Raw genomic sequence first — 17,717 nt, forward strand, 5'->3', positions numbered from 1 at the left:
AAGTGTTGCCGAGGAAGACCGATCAGCTCGATTCCTGAAGTTCCTCAAATTCACGAAAGCTTCCCGCTTGGCAAACAAGGGAGAATCTCAATCCAAGAAGACCTCTGTGTCTTCCAAGTCTTCCAAGTACAGTACTTCTACGAAGTCCGTGGAGAAGCACCAACCCCTAACCTCCAAGTACCCGACCTTCATTTCTTCTACACCCATAAGGAAGGTGACTTATTATCCATCTACCCATTTTACCACATTCTATGGACGATCTGAAACTGGCTCCGATTCGCTTGACCGTAGTCCTCTCTCTCCTCTCACCAAATTTCGAAGTGGACAACACCATGGTCATCATCATGGTCATCATCACCATCACCACGGGCATCATTATTACGGGCACCATCATGGGCATCATCATCATGGGCATCATCATCATGGGCATCATCATCATGGGCATCATCACCATGGACATCATCATGGATGATTTCAAAATATGCTGAATGTAACGGAAAGTCGGATAATTAATTGAATCATGCATTACAAGTTGCTGACTTGTCATTTAAAGACATCAATAAACCTTTTCCCACGAGACTAAATGATTTCTTATTGAACCTGTGAAAGATTGATTCCTTGTCAAGTTTTCATTCTCTTTCACTCGGAAGCCATTATATTTGTCTAATTTCGTTATGTCTTACTCCCAAAGAGGATTATTATCTGTTCTAAACTAGTACAGATAGGCATTAATTTATAGATTTGATAGGCCGCCATTAAAGGTGTCTTCTTCACTAAACTAATCAAGGAATGATAATGGAAAGACGGATGATTCCAGGCAGCCAAAGCTTTTCAAACATGTGGTCGAATATTTCGGACGATTAGGTTCAGAGACAGGTGTCACGATGCTAACTCTATACAAGTTAATTAATTGTTTAACCACTTCTTGAATCGTGAATAAGCTTCGCTCATATGGGCTCAAACTAGTTTAGCAGGTTTAAAAAAGCCGATGAGGTCCAAAAATTTTCCACTTGGAACATTTCAGCAGTGAAAGGTTGGGACTGTACACTATACAAAGGAGGTACGAAAGGTATCTGATACTGTACGTTTTCAGAGGTATCCATGAACTTTGTCCCAACCCAGGATATAGCGTCAATTCTAATGACCGTAGAGGTTTAATGGTCATTTTGCGAGCACCTCCAAGCTCTCAAGAATCTCGTTCAGTTCGAACAATGAAGTTCACTTCTCTTCTTTCTCGGGCTCCTTCATTGTTCAATTTACTGCCTTCAAATATTCTTATGGAATACGTAGGCCTTGTTGATCTGGTTGCATCTTTCAAGTCAAGCTTGGACATTACCCTATATTCAAGGGCTATTGTGTAAAATTTGAGTGGTAACAATCAGACGAGTTTTGTTTTTTCATTTTAATAGTACAGGAGATTGCATTCCTTGTAGCGGTTAATAAAACCCAAAAAAGTCCAAAAAATAGATTATCATCAATTGTATTTATGAATGAACTAATTGATATCATAGCTGATTTTGCATGTAGTTAATTCGGTTCCGCGTTTTAAAAATGAACAACGAGAATGAAAACTGTTCAGAATGTGCCAATGAAACAACAAAAATAACTACAAAATTCTCCTGGCAAGCAATATTTTTCACTCCATCCCCTATTTGTACAACTTGACCCTAAAATATAGACGACCATTTATATCTAGTTTCCTTTGGAGCTGAAACCCACTCACTGAAACGTGCCTTACATCTCTGGAAATATTGATTTACAATTTGACCACTGGCAAATGAATTAAAAGAGGCTTTAAATTGAATTCATTTGGTATCTTGAACTCATGTTGGGCATATGGTTGAAATGTCATAATAGGGCGTGAAATGTCATTGAGTATCAACTTTTAAATAAACCAAGTCTAAACACTGATCGGCTGTCGTAACAAATGAGGGAAAATTATTCTAGTAAGCTTGTTTATGAAATTGAGAAAGTCATGAATTATGTCCCTTGCTTAAAGCTCTTATTTGGTATCTAATCATTCAAATTTGTTCAAATGTCGAAACATGTTGCACGAGGTAGTGCAATTCATTCATGTTTATAATTCATTCTAACTTGTTATGGTGTTGTATAAGGACTCGCATACCCTACAATATAATCAGTATCAAAAACGGATACGATTAAACAATAAGCTGGTCTGGCCACGATCAATATGCTCAGCATAATGTCCAAATGGAGAACCACGGGGTGTCTTCTTAGCGGACCCTTTTCCATCCAGTCACTAGGCCATTTCTCTGAGGTCGCGAAAGTTCGATCTTGATAACAAACCCATGGTCAATAAAAATTGGGTACCCAATGACCCAATTTCAAAGTTCAATGTTTGTCACCTACCAAACTTTTCCGAGAGAACTAGATTAGCAGTTACCTTCGGTCATTTCAAGAGGAAAGAACCCAAACGATGAAGGTCTCTATCATTATCTTGGTACTTTGCACCATTTTGGTTTGCCAAAGTGTTGCCGAGGAAGACCGATCAGCTCGATTCCTGAAGTTCCTCAAATTCACGAAAGCTTCCCGCTTGGCAAACAAGGGAGAATCTCAATCCAAGAAGACCTCTGTGTCTTCCAAGTCTTCCAAGTACAGTACTTCTACGAAGTCTGTGGAGAAGCCCCAACCCCTAACCTCCAAGTACCCGACCTTCATTTCTTCTACACCCATAACGAAAGTGACTTATTATCCATCTACCCGTTATTCAACGTTGTACGGAAGATCTGAAATTGACGCCAATTCTGGTGGCAGAAGTGCCATTCGCCTTCGGCCACCCGTTCATCATCACCATTATACTCCTCATCATCCTTACCCGTATTACCCGCATAACGGTTATTACTACTCGCCTCACCACCACCATCACGGATCCCACCTTGGGAGTGTTATTAGTGGAGCTTTGAGCCATCTTATCCATGGTCATCAGCAGCAACATCACCAGCACCATCACAATCAACAACACCAAACTCCTTTCAAACAAAAATAAAGGGTAGACCTACACGCTACAAAGTAACTTCTTTTGAGCTCAACATAAAACTATGTATCAGGCATGGCTCATTGAATTGTCATTTTGAGGTTTAAATAAGTTTGAAACAACAATTCATGAGCGTAATGTTCAAAAAATCAATTCTTTAGCATTGTTGTGGTGGAAATTCACTTTGCCAAAATCATAAAGAAATGTGTTGTCTTTGTTGATAAAGTCGTTCATCACGTTGATCACAAATGCGAATAACCTTTTTTGTCCATTGACCTGCACATTTGCTCCTCTGGATGAGACAAGCAAAGGTTTTTCGTCCAATAAGTTGTCTTTTTCATTGCGAAAAATAGTACATCCTCGCTCCGACTTGTTCCGGATTCAAATCAGCTAGGTATGTAAGAGCCTTTTGGAACTGGTCTCGCGTCATCAGGTTTCAATTTGAGCGCATTGTAGTTTGGGGCTGACCCATTCATAGTTCATTCTAGCGGCTGCCGAGAGAACGTGAGCCAAATAGGTCCGCTACACCTTAGTGTTGTTTGAGCTGGGTGCGTAGAGAACGAGAGGAAGCCCCAAATGCCCAAACGAACGGGCGGTGGTGGGTTTCCCTTCCTGACCCCTCGGGTAAACTAGTGCAGATATACCATGTATTTTTAGATTCATAACACGTAACTCAATTGCAATGAGAGCAGCTGGAGATGATAACTTGACACCGTCAAGGGAGCCAACCATCCACGAGCAAGGTCCCGTTATAAATCCTTTCGCTCAAATGCCACAATGGACATGAGATGAGCTAATCGTCTCGATTTGTTGAACAGCACACTTGTTTCTTTCGTTATGGCACGCTACTAATGAAAATAGGATGTTTCGCAACAGACATTCTTTTTGGGGTTTGTGGCTTTAAAAAATCCTGCTACTTCTTTTTATAGCGAGTCGCAATATGCTATTTGAAAATTTGTCGATCTCGTTCTTTATCGGTGGTTTTCAAGGTAGCCTTATCAGAGGTATTGTTCTTCAAGTGAAAGCGTACTTACTATGCAATATATAGGATGCGATGCCAAATATAGAGAACGAAATGACGATATACTGCCAGTGTGCATGAGATGTGAGAGCAAAATAGTACTTTTTGTTTGCCTTATACGCATTCGTCATCATTGATAGCAAATCAGATTCTTCAACTAATTGAGACGTTTGCATCGTTGGCAATCGGTTCCATTCAAACACCAACCAACCACTGACGTTCAAAGTCCAGCGGGGGTTTTTCATTCAAAATACAACCCCAAATCCGACTTTGTTACATACCAAGCCATCCACTCATTTCCCTAACACAGGGTTTCCATTTCAAATGGATGCGAGCTTTGGAGCATTCAAATTCCTGCACAGAGTCCCTTCAAATTGGTGATCATCGCCGAACGGGAACCCTACTCTTTTGCCTTGATTCCGCTTTTGAATGCTCGACATTTGGCTCAACAATGGAATCAATGTAACCCTTTCATTGAGCTCCGTCACCTTTGTACTCAACAATGTAAAGAAAGCATTCTTTTCACCGACTTTCATACACCACCGAACTCCTGGACATATTGGCATGTTGTTTTCGGCGGGAGCTAGCTACATGGACGATGTTCACCTGTGAGCTGGAGCAAATCATCCCGCTCATCAGGCGTTCTGACTAATTTTGATTAATGTGATGTCCCTCTGACAGTTAAGAGTGGTGGATTTGCCGAACCTGATTCCAGTTGTGCTCTGTATTGCTAAATTTGGCCAAGGATGGGATTGGAACGTAAACCTACACGCATTTTTGCCATTGGTTTCGGCTAGTCCGTAGGGCTTTCTTACTATCTCTGACTTACCATGGTTCCCCAACTGACGGTCGGTCAATTCTCATTAAGGTAATGGAGCATGATTCAATAAGAAAAGTTCTATTTTAAACACGGCCATTGGTAGGGTAGTTTCATATGATTATAATCAGATCAGTGGTCCCATCTTTGCCATTCACCCAAGTGGTCAACGATGATCTCCCAATGATCCCATAATTCTCGAGCCCAACATCCTTTCGAGCAAATTCCCGAGAAAAACGAAAAACTCGACCAAGATCGTCTAAACGATATGGCCCACTAAAACGCGCAAAACCCCATTGTCAGGGATTAACCCGTGCATGGTTCAAGACTATCCTCCAAAAAATGGAATTGATAGATCTTTTCAAAAGCAAATTAATGTTAGCACAAGCCAAGCCTTTATTCGCTGTAATGATATGAAATAAAACTCAACCAGGCTTTTTTTTGGTGCTCTACCAAAAGAAGAGAAGTGCAAATATCATGGTGACAGTGTTTTAGGGCGACTTTACACTAGGATGGAAAACCGAAAATCCGGTTTTAGGATTGAAATTGGAGTAGTGCTGGGGCGGGTACGGCAAAAGACTTGAGTCCAGCAGAGGGCTCCAATGTTTCACTGTACTCAAGTCGAACAAAACGGCTCATACACCAAAAACTCGCCCCATTACTAGTCCCACTTCAATCCTTAAACCGGATTCAATCTCGGTTTTCCATCCTAGTGTAAAGCCGCCCTTGCTTTTTGATCTGATACCAATCCAGAACTCGTTCAATCGGACCAAAATGACCGAACTTTGACCGTCTGTCAGTGCTTTTGTCGCCGCGGTTGGTTCGTGAGTAGTATTTTTAGCCGTGGGATATTTTTTGGCTTACCTCAATGATCCAGTCCCCGCAATGGCACGACTACAACAGGTTGCTTCTCAGTTGTTCTTGATTGGGATTTTTCGGTTTTTCTCGCCCCCAAGATCGTTTAATAAGAGGAGTGGTACACTTTACAACTACTACCGTACTCGGCAAACTCCAAGGTAGTCTAGTCTGCAATCAGGACGCGAGGCGAGTTCAATTTCGATTGCACTCAAATGAGTTGAGTGCTACTTACTGGGCTGAGCTGGACCGTCAGTTGGTTGGGCAGAAAGCCTGCAAGAGAGGGAGAGGGAGAGAGAGGGAGAGAGATGATGCAAAATTGCCGACCTCAATTGAGTTCTTTAAAAAGTAATTACAGAGCACTGATTTGACCCCACTTTAACGGTTTTGAAATAGTTTTGTCATTGTCATTGAAAGACAACTGGCTCCCATTTTGTAAGGAGCTCTCCGAACGTAAAATATCATCATCCTTGGCGGGATTACAGATTCCATTTCGAGCGTCAAGCAAAAGAGTTGATCTCTCGATCTCTCTTACCGACTGCATCACAAACGTGTACGTGTACATGGTAGGATCGACGAGACACAAGTCGCCCTTCTGGTCGAGTCTCGATTAAATATGCTCAAATGTGGAAATGTGGCTTATCCGGTCCTTTTCGTGTGCATTAGCGACTCCAAGCCACGTCGTGTGCTCCGTTTGACACGCAATTTTATTTTAATCCTTTCTTTGCTGGCCTGAGATTCCAATCAGTCTTTTGAATGAAACCATTTTGAGCTTGACTGACTTTACCGAATTGCTAATCAATAACCACTATCCTTCTCGTGGTCTACATTCGACGTCTGTCTGTGATTGTTAATATTCCTGATCAAGCAACTCCAATCGAGAGTGCCTTTTCAATCCCAACCAGTTTCTTCTTCACTACAATTTAAATGCATTAAATGTGTCCATGATCGCACTCTATCTAGACGCGTGTTTTTGTCTTCAATCCTTATTCCACTTGTTCCTAATGTTATTTTGAGACTCGGATTTTTTTTTGCTTCCAGGAGGTGCATAGAAAGGGAGGTGAGGGACAGTTTTGAAAGCCCCTCCTGCTCCCTCCGCTCATGCCCCCTCCCCCCCCCATCTTTTTTCCCCGTCCACTTCAGACTTGATCGGGGTGGATGAGGCTATTGTAGATACGATACGTACTGTTGGTTCTTGTGCTAAACGAGGAGGGCCACTAATGACCTTGGATTAATTTGCTCGCTGTCCAACTGTTGTTGTCGCCCAATGTGGTCTCCCCTGTCTCCACTTCTCGTCCTCGCCCTCTTCCTTGTATCACCCATATCAGTGATCAACTAGAAACCAATTCTAATCCGAGTACCGCCATCATGTACCTGCATGTATGGAGGCGACGGCCCAAAGCCTAATCACTCGTCAGAGAGCTAATACACTAATGTACTTGTACCTGATGGAAAGATGGATAGGTGCCAAGCTTGGCCTTATACACGGATTGGATTCAGTTCGGGGTTTTATCTTGCGAGTCGATATTATAAAGGGCAATGAGGCCATAAATAAAATGGCCAGAGTGATAATTACAAGATTTATGGCATACCAAAAAGTATACCAGGGCATGAAATTGTTGAAAGAAGAGGTGTGGGCATTTTTAACCAACTTTATCTACGGACAAACCGTGCCCTCCACAACTCGTTAAAGATTAGCGAGAGCCAGGACAATGTCTATAACAACTTCGAGGACTTCCTCTTGATGTGGTGACCCGTTGATCAAAAGAGCCGCAATTAAACATGCCTTGATTTAATTCAAGGACCTCGACATCCCGACAACCAGCACACACGTTGCGTGACATAATGACACTCAAAGCCCTCAGGCCATCCTAAATTACGCTTTGGCGACGATTTACCTAGCAGTTGGGGATCTGAGTATTCTTGAGTTAATGCTCCTAAATTTGGCACGAGAAGAAAATGAAGGCTAGCATATTCTATTGGGAGGCCAAGCACCTGATCCCACGTTCGAGTGTTGTAGCAATGTGAAGTAAAAGCAAAAATAAGGCCGTTTCAATGCTCGTTTCGATAGCTTCATGGCCAAATCTATTGGCGTCTTTGTATGTGTATGGGAGATAAAGCCGTTGGTCGTTCTATTTTGTGCCGGAGGAAGTTGATGGGAAACCAGGTCAATAAATTGAAGCTTATCATTGAATTGTCAGTCGATCGACAACGAAAGTCAACATGAGAAGATTTAGTGGTTATACTGTAGGTAGTACGACGGAGACCTTTGACATTTATTCAGTGCGTATATTCATTGACTGACTGTCGTATTTCACTTTTATCACCAGTTCTATTTCAACAGGCGCGAAGAGATCCTTATCAATTAGACAAGAGATAAAGATCCCAAATGGCGATATGATTTAATTCATTTCATCACCATTACGAAAGTCTCATAATCTCATTAAGAGAGGAGGATGACAAAAACAAGAACAAAAACGGCCCTCGTGCGTGGACAAAGTGTTATTTTTGTGGCTCTTAATGGCGTTATCACTCTCATTTTCAATTATCACACCGTCAATCGAGATGATTGTTTCCAAACACATGGCCAACTGAAGTACAATAGTACTGATGCCTTGAACGTAATCCTTCCGTCCATCGTCCCGGTCCCCCTATTCTTCGTTCCGTCTCTTAAGGGTAGCTGGTAGTACGTACGTAGTGGCTGGTTGTTCATCATGACATTTCATGGAAAATTCTTGACAAAAAACGCCCGACTGATGGATCAAAAACAGGGTACGTCATCAAAATGTTACTGTCTCTCCATAGCTCATTCGTGAGCCTATATGACTCACCCTGTCTCGCTCACTTCACCCTGAGCAACAAAAAGAACCCGGGAATGAAATTAAAATTGTCACCTCCCAAGTCAGAGAACATGCATATCAAATGGCTTTTTTCCACGAACAATGATGAGATGATGACCCATGCCCCATCCCCCCCCCATGTGATGACTATCTACTCTGTCATAAATGAGGGACAAGAAATGGGTAGATAGTATCTGAATGTGTTATTATGTGGTAGGCATATGTCCATTATCAACAATGGAATGAGAGTAGACCAGGAAAGCCGCTCTCTCCCCTCACAATTGGAAAATGCAGGTACGTATTGAGTGTAGATCAACCACTGAATGGAATCTTGGGACATTGAAGCAGGAAAGGAAAATAACGTCACCGTCAAATTTGGGGAAGTAACTTGCTCTTTTGAAGCTTCACAGTTCTTGGTTAAGAATTGTATCACAGTTCCAGTTCATCTATCCATAAAAGGAATGGTTCATCTAGCATTGCTTTGTATTACTTGTCTCAGAATTGCTCATTAACATGCTTAATAGTTACGTTTTAGCTTAAAAAAGCCATTTTTCGACTTATTTTTACTTTTTAGAACTTCCTGTTTTTGCAAAAACCTTTTTGAAACCTTAGAAACGGTTTTTGTATAATACTGTGCATTCTACCTTGGGGTTTTAGTACCTCTATTGTTTTGAAAAGTGCCCTAGTGACCTCCCAAAATTTATGTTGATATCATCATTCAGCTGCTACTTAAAGGAGTCATAAGAAAAAGAAACACAGCACACGGGACTGACATAGATTGTTTTCACTCGCGCTTTTGCATACGTATAGTATTATAGAGAGTACCAGTTGATGTGAATGATTAGTGTATGGCCGGAGTAGACGAAGATTGGGCTATAAAAAGTATTTGCCTTTTGTTCTTTCTTCCGTGGCTTTTTTCCATTTTGAAGCGTTTAACAGGTGACAAGGATCCCATTTTAGAGACTCTTGTCCCTTGTGGTCCTTGTGCAAAGCACTGTGTTTTATTTGGGGCCTGATTTTTTGCTGCGTGATAATAACCCTGTTTTAGAGAGGGACAAAAAAGTGTAATTAGGGGACCTGGACTCATTACTCTCATCAAGAGCTCCTGGACTTACCCGACGACGCGAGGGACAAGAACCATCTTATGATGAACTTGGGCTACTGAATGATGAATAATGAATGGTAGTCTGCTATATTATTTATGTGCGATTTGTATTCCAAGCAAATTCATATTTAATGTTGTTTGCGAGCTTTATGTGACATATGACATGATATGAGAGTACAATGAGAATCTGAATGGATAGAGAGAGATCGTCGATTTTTGTTATATTGCATCAGGTTTGACCTCAAGGATCAGAAGTTTTGAATATGATTCAGTCTAACAATATTGCATTTGAGATCTAGAAACGCGTCGACAGTGGTGGAATGGGGAAATATAATAAACATTTGACTTTTCTTTTTTGGCAATATGAAAGGATTGAATGAGGAGTTGCTTTTCTTCTTCAATCCTCGCCTTCTTGCCACTTGGCAATAACGTCCAAAAGTTCGTCTTCGTCCGAATTGTGTTCGAAGAGATCAGTATTTTGGGATGGAATAAAACTGCATAGCTCTTGATTAAAGTTATTGCCTGATATGTTAGGTGTGAGATTACTGAAATAGTGCTGATGGCTATGTGGACCCATGTTGGGGCTTGGTGAGATCAGGGACCCTCCGGAGTAGTAACTAGATGTGGAAGATGTTTCGTAACCACTCTCATTGAAACTGTAGGGCGTGACATTAGCTTCCACTGGAGTATGAGGTGTGGCTGGTGTGTGAGAAGATGGGTACACAAAATGTTCGTTTGGTGATGCTGAGATCATTGGGTTTCCACTTGGAGTGGACGGAGTAATTGGAGTAGAGGGTGTGCCTGGATGTTGTGGTTGTTGTTGCTGGACATGGTGGTGATGTTGCTGATCCCCTAGCATAGTTTGCAGGCGCTGAATATATTCCACAGCGTGCCTTAAAGTCTCCACTTTTGAGGCTTTCTTCTGACTGGCAATGGTTGGAATATGCACCCGAAGCATCTCAAATCCCGAATTTACTTGCTTCACACGATTTCGCTCTCGGGCATTTCGCCTTGCCACTTTGGCAGGTTGTGGGGGCGGGATGGCATAGCCATGGATTGGATGAAAAGCAATCTTTCTTCGACACCGACTAGCTGGTCCGAAGGTCCCGTTTGTGCTTGAACTCACCGAGTCAGGACTGGAACGCTTCATAAAATCAGTAGTAGGTATGCTCGGTTCAATTTTTGGAACTATGGGTTTGTTGTGCATGTTGAGCTTTTAACGGCAAGAGGTACACACCGCGTATTCAGGGTTCAAATCCAGGAGGAAAGCCACAACCAAGTCTCAAGAGAGCAATTTATCTTTGTCTGTCCACCTCAAAAACCATTTAACAACTGACGTTTGCTTTCAGGATATTTTTGAGCTCCCTTTGGATGATGGGAGGAAACCAGGCGTTCATTCTCTCGGTGGTAGTTTAGTGGTATGGACAACCACGGCACGATTGCAAGCGATTCAAGTGATCAAGAGGACAAGCAAGTGGATGGACATCCCAAGTGGCCGTCAGCTCGGAGGTTTGTGCTTGTCTCTCATCGCGAACAGGGAAAAGAGGAAGAAGGGCTCCTCCAAGGGATGATGCTCGCCCCTCAGAGACGGACGAGGGGATGGAAAAGGCGCTACTGTGAAATGCGCGCGTTCAAGGCACGAGTCGCTCGTCTTCAATTCCATGAAATCGAGAGAAGGAGGGGATCATCATGCGACGGACTTGTCGGGTTATGTTGTTGTCACAGTTGTTGTTGTTGTTGTTGCATTTGCTGTTGTTGTCTTTGGTTGGTAAGTGCGGGTCTCTAGTAGAACGTGCCATGAGAAACCAGTCGCAGAACTTGAGAGATAGCTAAATAGAGAAAGAAGGGAGAAGTGAGGATCGAATCCAGAGGGATGCATGGTGTGGAGGAGGAAACAAAAAGTGTCTCTTTTACTGCATGCTGAGCCTCCTGGATATTTTCAGAACTCGAGGATTCCGAATCCGAGTGAGATGAGGATCAGTAAATACTCAATTGTGACATCGCAGTTAGAGTTTTGCTGATGAATCTGATCTGATTGGATGGTTGAGTCAATGCAAAGTGAGAGTTCGTGAATGCAACGGCTCATCTTTCTCCTTTGTTAGAGCATTGCATGCTTCCCTCTTGAAAATAGCCCATCGATTTTTAGAGCTGGATTGGATTGATTGATCTAACCTAGGGAGGGCAATGGGTGAAGATTTCTGACCCCTGATGTTGGGACAGGTGAGTAAATTACAGGCTGTTCCCGTAATGTTTGGTTTCTTCCATCTTTCTCTTGACCTTTTGTGTGACGCCAAGAACGTCTTCGGGAATTGGGAGATGCCACCTTGAAGAATAAATGGAGGGGTCGTGCCGAATGAAATCAGTTTCGTCAAGAAAATTGCCAGTAATTACAACGAAATTCCCTTCTTCCGCTCCAAAAAGGCGATTTGACCCCACGACAACATTCCAATCAATTCGGCTTCAAGTGTTGCTTTAATTTTCACAAGCAAGTAATCCAGGGAGAACTCCTAGTCTATGGCCTACTGTCTTTAGAAAAAAACAGGTCAACTCGACGTATTTATAGTTCATCCGATCACTCGAAAGTGTGCGTATTGTTGGTGTTGACATCGCTGGATCCTGTTCTTGACCGGGTGATGATCTGCAGACAGCAAAACAAATATTAACACGGCGGCGAGGTTAAGAAATCTAATTACGGCGCTGATTGGTTTGTCTACTTTTCTTTAAATGGTGGTCGGTTCTGTCACCAGCATTGGGGGTCAATTCTAAGGTTCAAAGAACTCAAGGAGAGAAACGAAAGTGAAATAATTATACGCAACAACAATGAAGACAGGTGAGGTCTCTAATCAAATTGACAACATCCGGGGCTGTTTGATCTTGGATCCTGTTTTACGGCTGACATCACCATCCCCGATTCGATTCAATACCTAAATTTAAAAAAAAATTCGCTTTAGAGACACATGATGTGGCATTATTGATGTTCGTTGCTAGCCTTTCGAAGATTAGGCAAACTTCTTGAAGTTCTTGGGGGCGTCGCCCACTTCAGCAACGGTTTATAGGTCTAGAGGCTCAGAGAAGTGACCACCTCGACGTCAAGACGACCAAAATAGGCAAGCTATTGGCACGAGAGGTTCAAATAAAACAAATAGTCTGTTGTCTCAAACAGACCCAGCAATCACTTGACGTGTCAATCTTTGGCTTCACCCTTTCACTCTCATCCGTGTTGTTCTATTTGGAGGACTCGAGAGCCTCCAACAAGGTGCCAAATGAGAGAGAGACAGAGTAGAGGTCCTCGCCGCCTTCTCCAACAAAACACCGATTCGGCTGCAAAAGAGATGTGAATCTTTTTCAACACCCCTGGAGACCTTGAACTAGCTGTAGAGACAAAAACAGCAGTGAAACTCGGATGATGGAAAAGTAAGTTTGCTCTTGAAAAAGGAACAAACTGGAAAAAAATCATCATAATATAGTCATTATCTTATGTATGTCGTCTAATTATTTTGGAGAACTTGTAACTTTTCCAAATCATGTTCTTGGCTATTTGGTTAACATTTCTGTTACGGGTTAGACACCCTGATGGGCTGGGCTCATCTTGGATTTCAATCTTGACACGTTCGAGGATTAAAAAGATAAGCGGGAATCTATCCAAAGAAACGGCATGAGTTGCCGATAGCCATCAGCAACAAATAAGTACGTATTTTTAGCACCTTATTTCAAACAGAATCGCTTGCATCTCCGATGGCTGAGTAAACAAACAGCCAATTCAAACGACATTTGAATAAACTCGAGTAGTTCTTGGGCGCTTTTGAATTGATATCAATTTGGAATAGGCTCTCTTCGTTTTGGAGCTGAGGAAGGTAAATAAGTAACATCTCGCTGCCGTTCCAAAAACACGACTTGTTCCTTTGTCGGAAAGAGCAAAGCACAAGGAAAAAAATGACATGTCTAGAGGGAAAGGAGAGGGAGCACTGCTTTCATAATTGTTGGTTCTTAGTTCATGGAGATGAAGCTTTTGCTACTCGTCATGCCATTTCTTAGCCTTCATTTTTTAGTTGCGTTGTGCCTGAAACGGAATTAGAATCGTCCTTCCTTTAAGCAGAGGTACGTGCACGCAACCCAACCGTATCCGTTGTTTGCTCATACCAAATGAGCATTATCACTTGTACTTCCTTGCTTTCTTATACACACATCCATTGGAAGTTTTCACAAAAAAACGCGCACTCTCTTGATCGAGCGTGGATTTCGTTGGCATTTGATCAACGTCACGTGGCGTCTTTGAATGGCTGCGTGATTGACATCTTGAGGTCTGTTGACAAAGCCATGCCACGCACGTTTATTGTAGTGATACATTCGAGTTTGCTTGACTGGTTCGATTCTCCGATGAAAATTCGTTGCTTTAAGCATGTAGCTGATTGCTTTGATATTGAATGATCCGGGGAGACCTACCGATATACTTCAAGAGCCACGGCTGCCCATTCATGGAAAGTGGGATTAGAATAGTGCTAGAGAGATGTATCCTCTTATATATTGTGAACCAGGAAAGGGAGTGGGAACCCTTTCAAGTAGAAAATGTGATCGATCAAAACATTCCAAGTTGTTTTTCCCGGTTTCTTCTGCTTCCTCTTTGTATTTGCCAGAGAAATGCCGGTCAAACACAATAACAATGGCTAAGCCAATTCAGGGCATAAACACTCCCGCAGTAATCCTTGCCCCGTGATGTCTCCAAATCTCTGCTGCCAAGTCTTAATTTGATCGAAAAATAATTATGAGTGTATGTGTGATATAAGTTAATGGCATTTCCTCGTACGATTGCCCCCAAAAAGTTCGTCTTTCATCACTCGAAAAGCGCCACTATCTCTGTGGTACAATATCGACCTTGGAAAGCATTCATGGATGGGGAACCGAGAAGGAGAGGCTTGTTTGTCAGTTCCTCAATGACCTGTGCGAACCGCGAAGTGAACTGGGAAATAACACGCACAGTAAACAGAAGCTGCAGGAGAATTCGATTCTGGCATTGACTACCTCTCTCCCAGCTTCCTCTTCCTTGTTTTTACCACTAGAAAAAAGGTTTCCTGCTTTGAACAGGAAAATATACCCCACAACCTAGATTTGACCGCATTTCTGCGCTTATTCATTTTCGTATTCAGGTAGGCGAGATTGAAACCTTTGAGTGGCTATGAATTTGAGTTATGGACTGTTAGAAACTTATTTAATTCAGAAAGGATTTGCTAGTAAGTTCATATTTCATTTCAACATCTATTTTAAGTAAGTTGGTCAAGAGCTAGCAACACCAAAAGAGTGAGAGTGGATGGCTCAAAGGCGGATTTGGGAACACAATATTTGTTTTTCCTCCTGACCATAGCAAGTGCCGAATAGATTTTTCAAGTGGGATTGGTCAGCTAAGAGCGGGACAGTGAATAATCGGGAGGACGATGGTGTCCCACGTACAAACAAGTTTTCTTTCCATAGATACATACACTCGCATTAGACTCTAAAGTGGCGGTGATCCATCGGAAAGTGGTAGCGTGACAAAACGTGCCTGGCTATTGAAGCGAGCACAAGAGCCCTGATTGAATTGCCATAGAGCTCACCAGTAACCGCAACCTCGAGACAGAGACCACACTTTTACTTTTAAATTATCCCTTCCGTAAATAGAGGTTGTTGTTATTTCAGATTGGAGCTACGAATAGCTAGAGCTCTCCAACATCCACCGACCACTCCAATGTCATGGCTTCAAGTTCGAACTCGAATTTCATGCCCGCTATGGAAAATAATATCCTCGATCTCGGCAGGTGTCTTGTAATTTTTTCTAAATCAATGCCGTCCATTTCTTGTTTGCTAAATGAATTCAAAGTAACCATGCTTAGGATTGTAAAAAGGGGGATCACCATGTCATCCCGCGTTGTCCTGCTCATCAAGATGAGACAAGGGAACCCCCATGTGCTCTTTTGTCTCTGGCCTAATCACATCTTACACTCAATTTGCAAGTCGCGGTAGGTGGCACTCTCAAAGCCGGTTCGGAGAGGATCCCCTCCAAGATGAGGTTCTCTCGGTCAACCGTGAGTTTGTTGCCTCCGACTGAGTAGGCAGAACAGAGACACCAAGGATAATGCCACAGGAGCAATTCATCTTGAGGAGACGAATCTATTTGTTTTTGAACAAATGCACTCGAGCCTCGCGAGGAGGAAAAGACTTGGAAACTTAGCCGGGGACGACCGTCGCTTGGTGTGTGACAAGTTTCGAAACACCGTGGAACAACCATTGGTCGACGATTCATTTCATGTGCAACGAGAGGAATGTCTCTTCGAATTGTTGATTTCATTTCTTGATGATTCATATTGTTTGCGTGTCAGAAAGAAATGTTGACCATTTGAGGCTGGTCTGGGCGATGTTGTTTACTTCGATCTCGTTGCTCCGCTTGTCGGTCAGCCTGGTCTCCCCTTAGCATCCCTGTCTAGGGACGATCTCTCTCCTGGCACCTATTGCACTGGTTGAGGATGGTTAACCTGTGCTCTGGTTTAGAAAAGCAAGGCAATCAGAACAGTGCTAAAAATATCGCCCTCCAGCCAGTTCTGTCCCTCCCTTGAAGATCACAACATGGTGCTCGGCAATTTGAGCTCAGAGTCCCGTTAGAATGAGTCGAGTCCTCGAGAATTCAAAAGTTGAGCTCCTCTTTGACACTCATAAATACTCTGGTCTCAAAGCATTGACTTCATTTCGCTGCTTCTCCATAATTTTTGACTTCGTGGAGGTCAACTTTGAACGGATGGATATGGATCTGGAGTGGCAATTTCCAATTGAAATTTTGTCCCGAGAACCATCACCAGTCGTCGTTTTGGTATTGACAATGATGAGGTAGAGGAATCCAGGAGGAGGAGGAGGAGGAGGAGAAGCAGGATGTCTTCCTGTCCAGAGGTTGCCCATTGCTTGTTGATCGGTCGAAAAACATTGGTTCAGATACTTCGAGGTTAAACGGCCAACTGTATAACGCTGTTATAGCTACCACCCTCATAGCAACCACTAAATAAAGGCTTGATTGCCTTTTTCGGTCCGCATGTCTCCTCGTTTCCTTCGATCAAAACAACAGATGCTTGAACCGAATCGGCGCTGTTGCTTTGGAGTTGTTATAAGTTGCAATGCATATTTTCGTTTTTCGAGCTCTGGTTGTTTTCTCCTTGACCAAGTAGTGGCCTTGGAAAAGGAGTGAAAGAAAGTCGAACGAGCGGTGTGTGATCCGATGAAGCTTTGTGGCAAATCAAGGCATAGAAGCAGGTATTGATTGACTTTTCCGGCCGGTGGTAAACAACCACAAATCAATTGTCAACTCAATTCCAATGTCAAACAAAATAAAATTCGCCTTTGTTTGCCAGTTGACGCGTGTGTTTGACTCGGTGGCTTTCCGAATTGGGTCATGGTTTGACATTCCATTTTGCCACAGATCGTTGTAGCTTATCATCTGAATGACGTGGTAGAAACTCCTCGAGTTGTTCAGTCCGTCCTCGTAGAACTAACAGAGTTTTTTAAAGCGTCTTTTAAAGGTGAAATAGGGCCAAAATGGCACATAATTGAGGGATGAATCTTGTCTCTCTCCACAGCTCTAAGGGGGCTGGAGTCGTTGCCGTCATCGTCTGTTTTCTCGTTGTACTACGCGTACATTGTGCGTAGTCCTGATTAGGTCTTTAACATTTTCTTAAAATGTCCTCTCGGGGTCATTAAGTGTCATGTCTGACATGATTCTTAGTCTCCGGATACCTCGATTCATCTTAGGATAAGAAAGTTCAGCTTTGCCTTAAACGCAAGGTTTGTTTTCGATGTCCAACACTGGTCTTCTGTTAGCTCATCATAAAATGTGTCCCAAAATTAGTTCAAGATCATAAAACCTCGAAACCAATTTGACGATATAGTTATCCATTCATCCTCAATATGACCGAGATCTCGCTGAAAGAAAGCTACGAACAGTTTGACTTTGTGCATTTTGTCTCCCCTCTCTTCTTAGCTAGTTTGGCTTGAGTTAGCACCTTGTAAGGACGTTATCATGATTAGGGTCGTAATTATTTCGGAGAGAAGCGAGAGCACCACTTTACCTG

At 42.7% G+C, this 17,717-nt stretch overlaps 2 protein-coding genes and 1 long non-coding RNA gene across 3 annotated transcripts; 2 read left to right on the forward strand and 1 right to left on the reverse strand.

Annotated features, from left to right (window-relative positions):
- The first annotated feature begins 2,437 nt into the window (after positions 1-2,437).
- Positions 2,438-3,007, forward strand: LOC131878110 (transcription factor MafB-like). Its single transcript, XM_059224012.1, has one exon. The coding sequence runs from the start codon at positions 2,438-2,440 to the stop codon at positions 3,005-3,007; it is 570 nt and encodes a 189-aa protein (XP_059079995.1).
- Positions 3,008-4,414: 1,407 nt separating this feature from the next.
- On the forward strand, positions 4,415-13,156 carry LOC131878428 (uncharacterized). Its single transcript, XR_009373023.1, has 3 exons — positions 4,415-4,884; positions 10,983-11,142; positions 12,585-13,156. It is a non-coding gene; the product is annotated as an uncharacterized LOC131878428 (long non-coding RNA).
- On the reverse strand, positions 9,343-10,968 carry LOC131878427 (achaete-scute complex protein T5-like). Its single transcript, XM_059224401.1, has one exon. It carries the CDS (start codon positions 10,838-10,840, stop codon positions 10,031-10,033), a length of 810 nt encoding a protein of 269 aa, XP_059080384.1. The 5' UTR covers positions 10,841-10,968; the 3' UTR covers positions 9,343-10,030.
- Positions 13,157-17,717: the final 4,561 nt, after the last annotated feature.

The sequence above is a fragment of the Tigriopus californicus genome, chromosome 3 (genome assembly GCF_007210705.1).
Source record: "Tigriopus californicus strain San Diego chromosome 3, Tcal_SD_v2.1, whole genome shotgun sequence".
NCBI lineage: Eukaryota > Metazoa > Arthropoda > Copepoda > Harpacticoida > Harpacticidae > Tigriopus > Tigriopus californicus.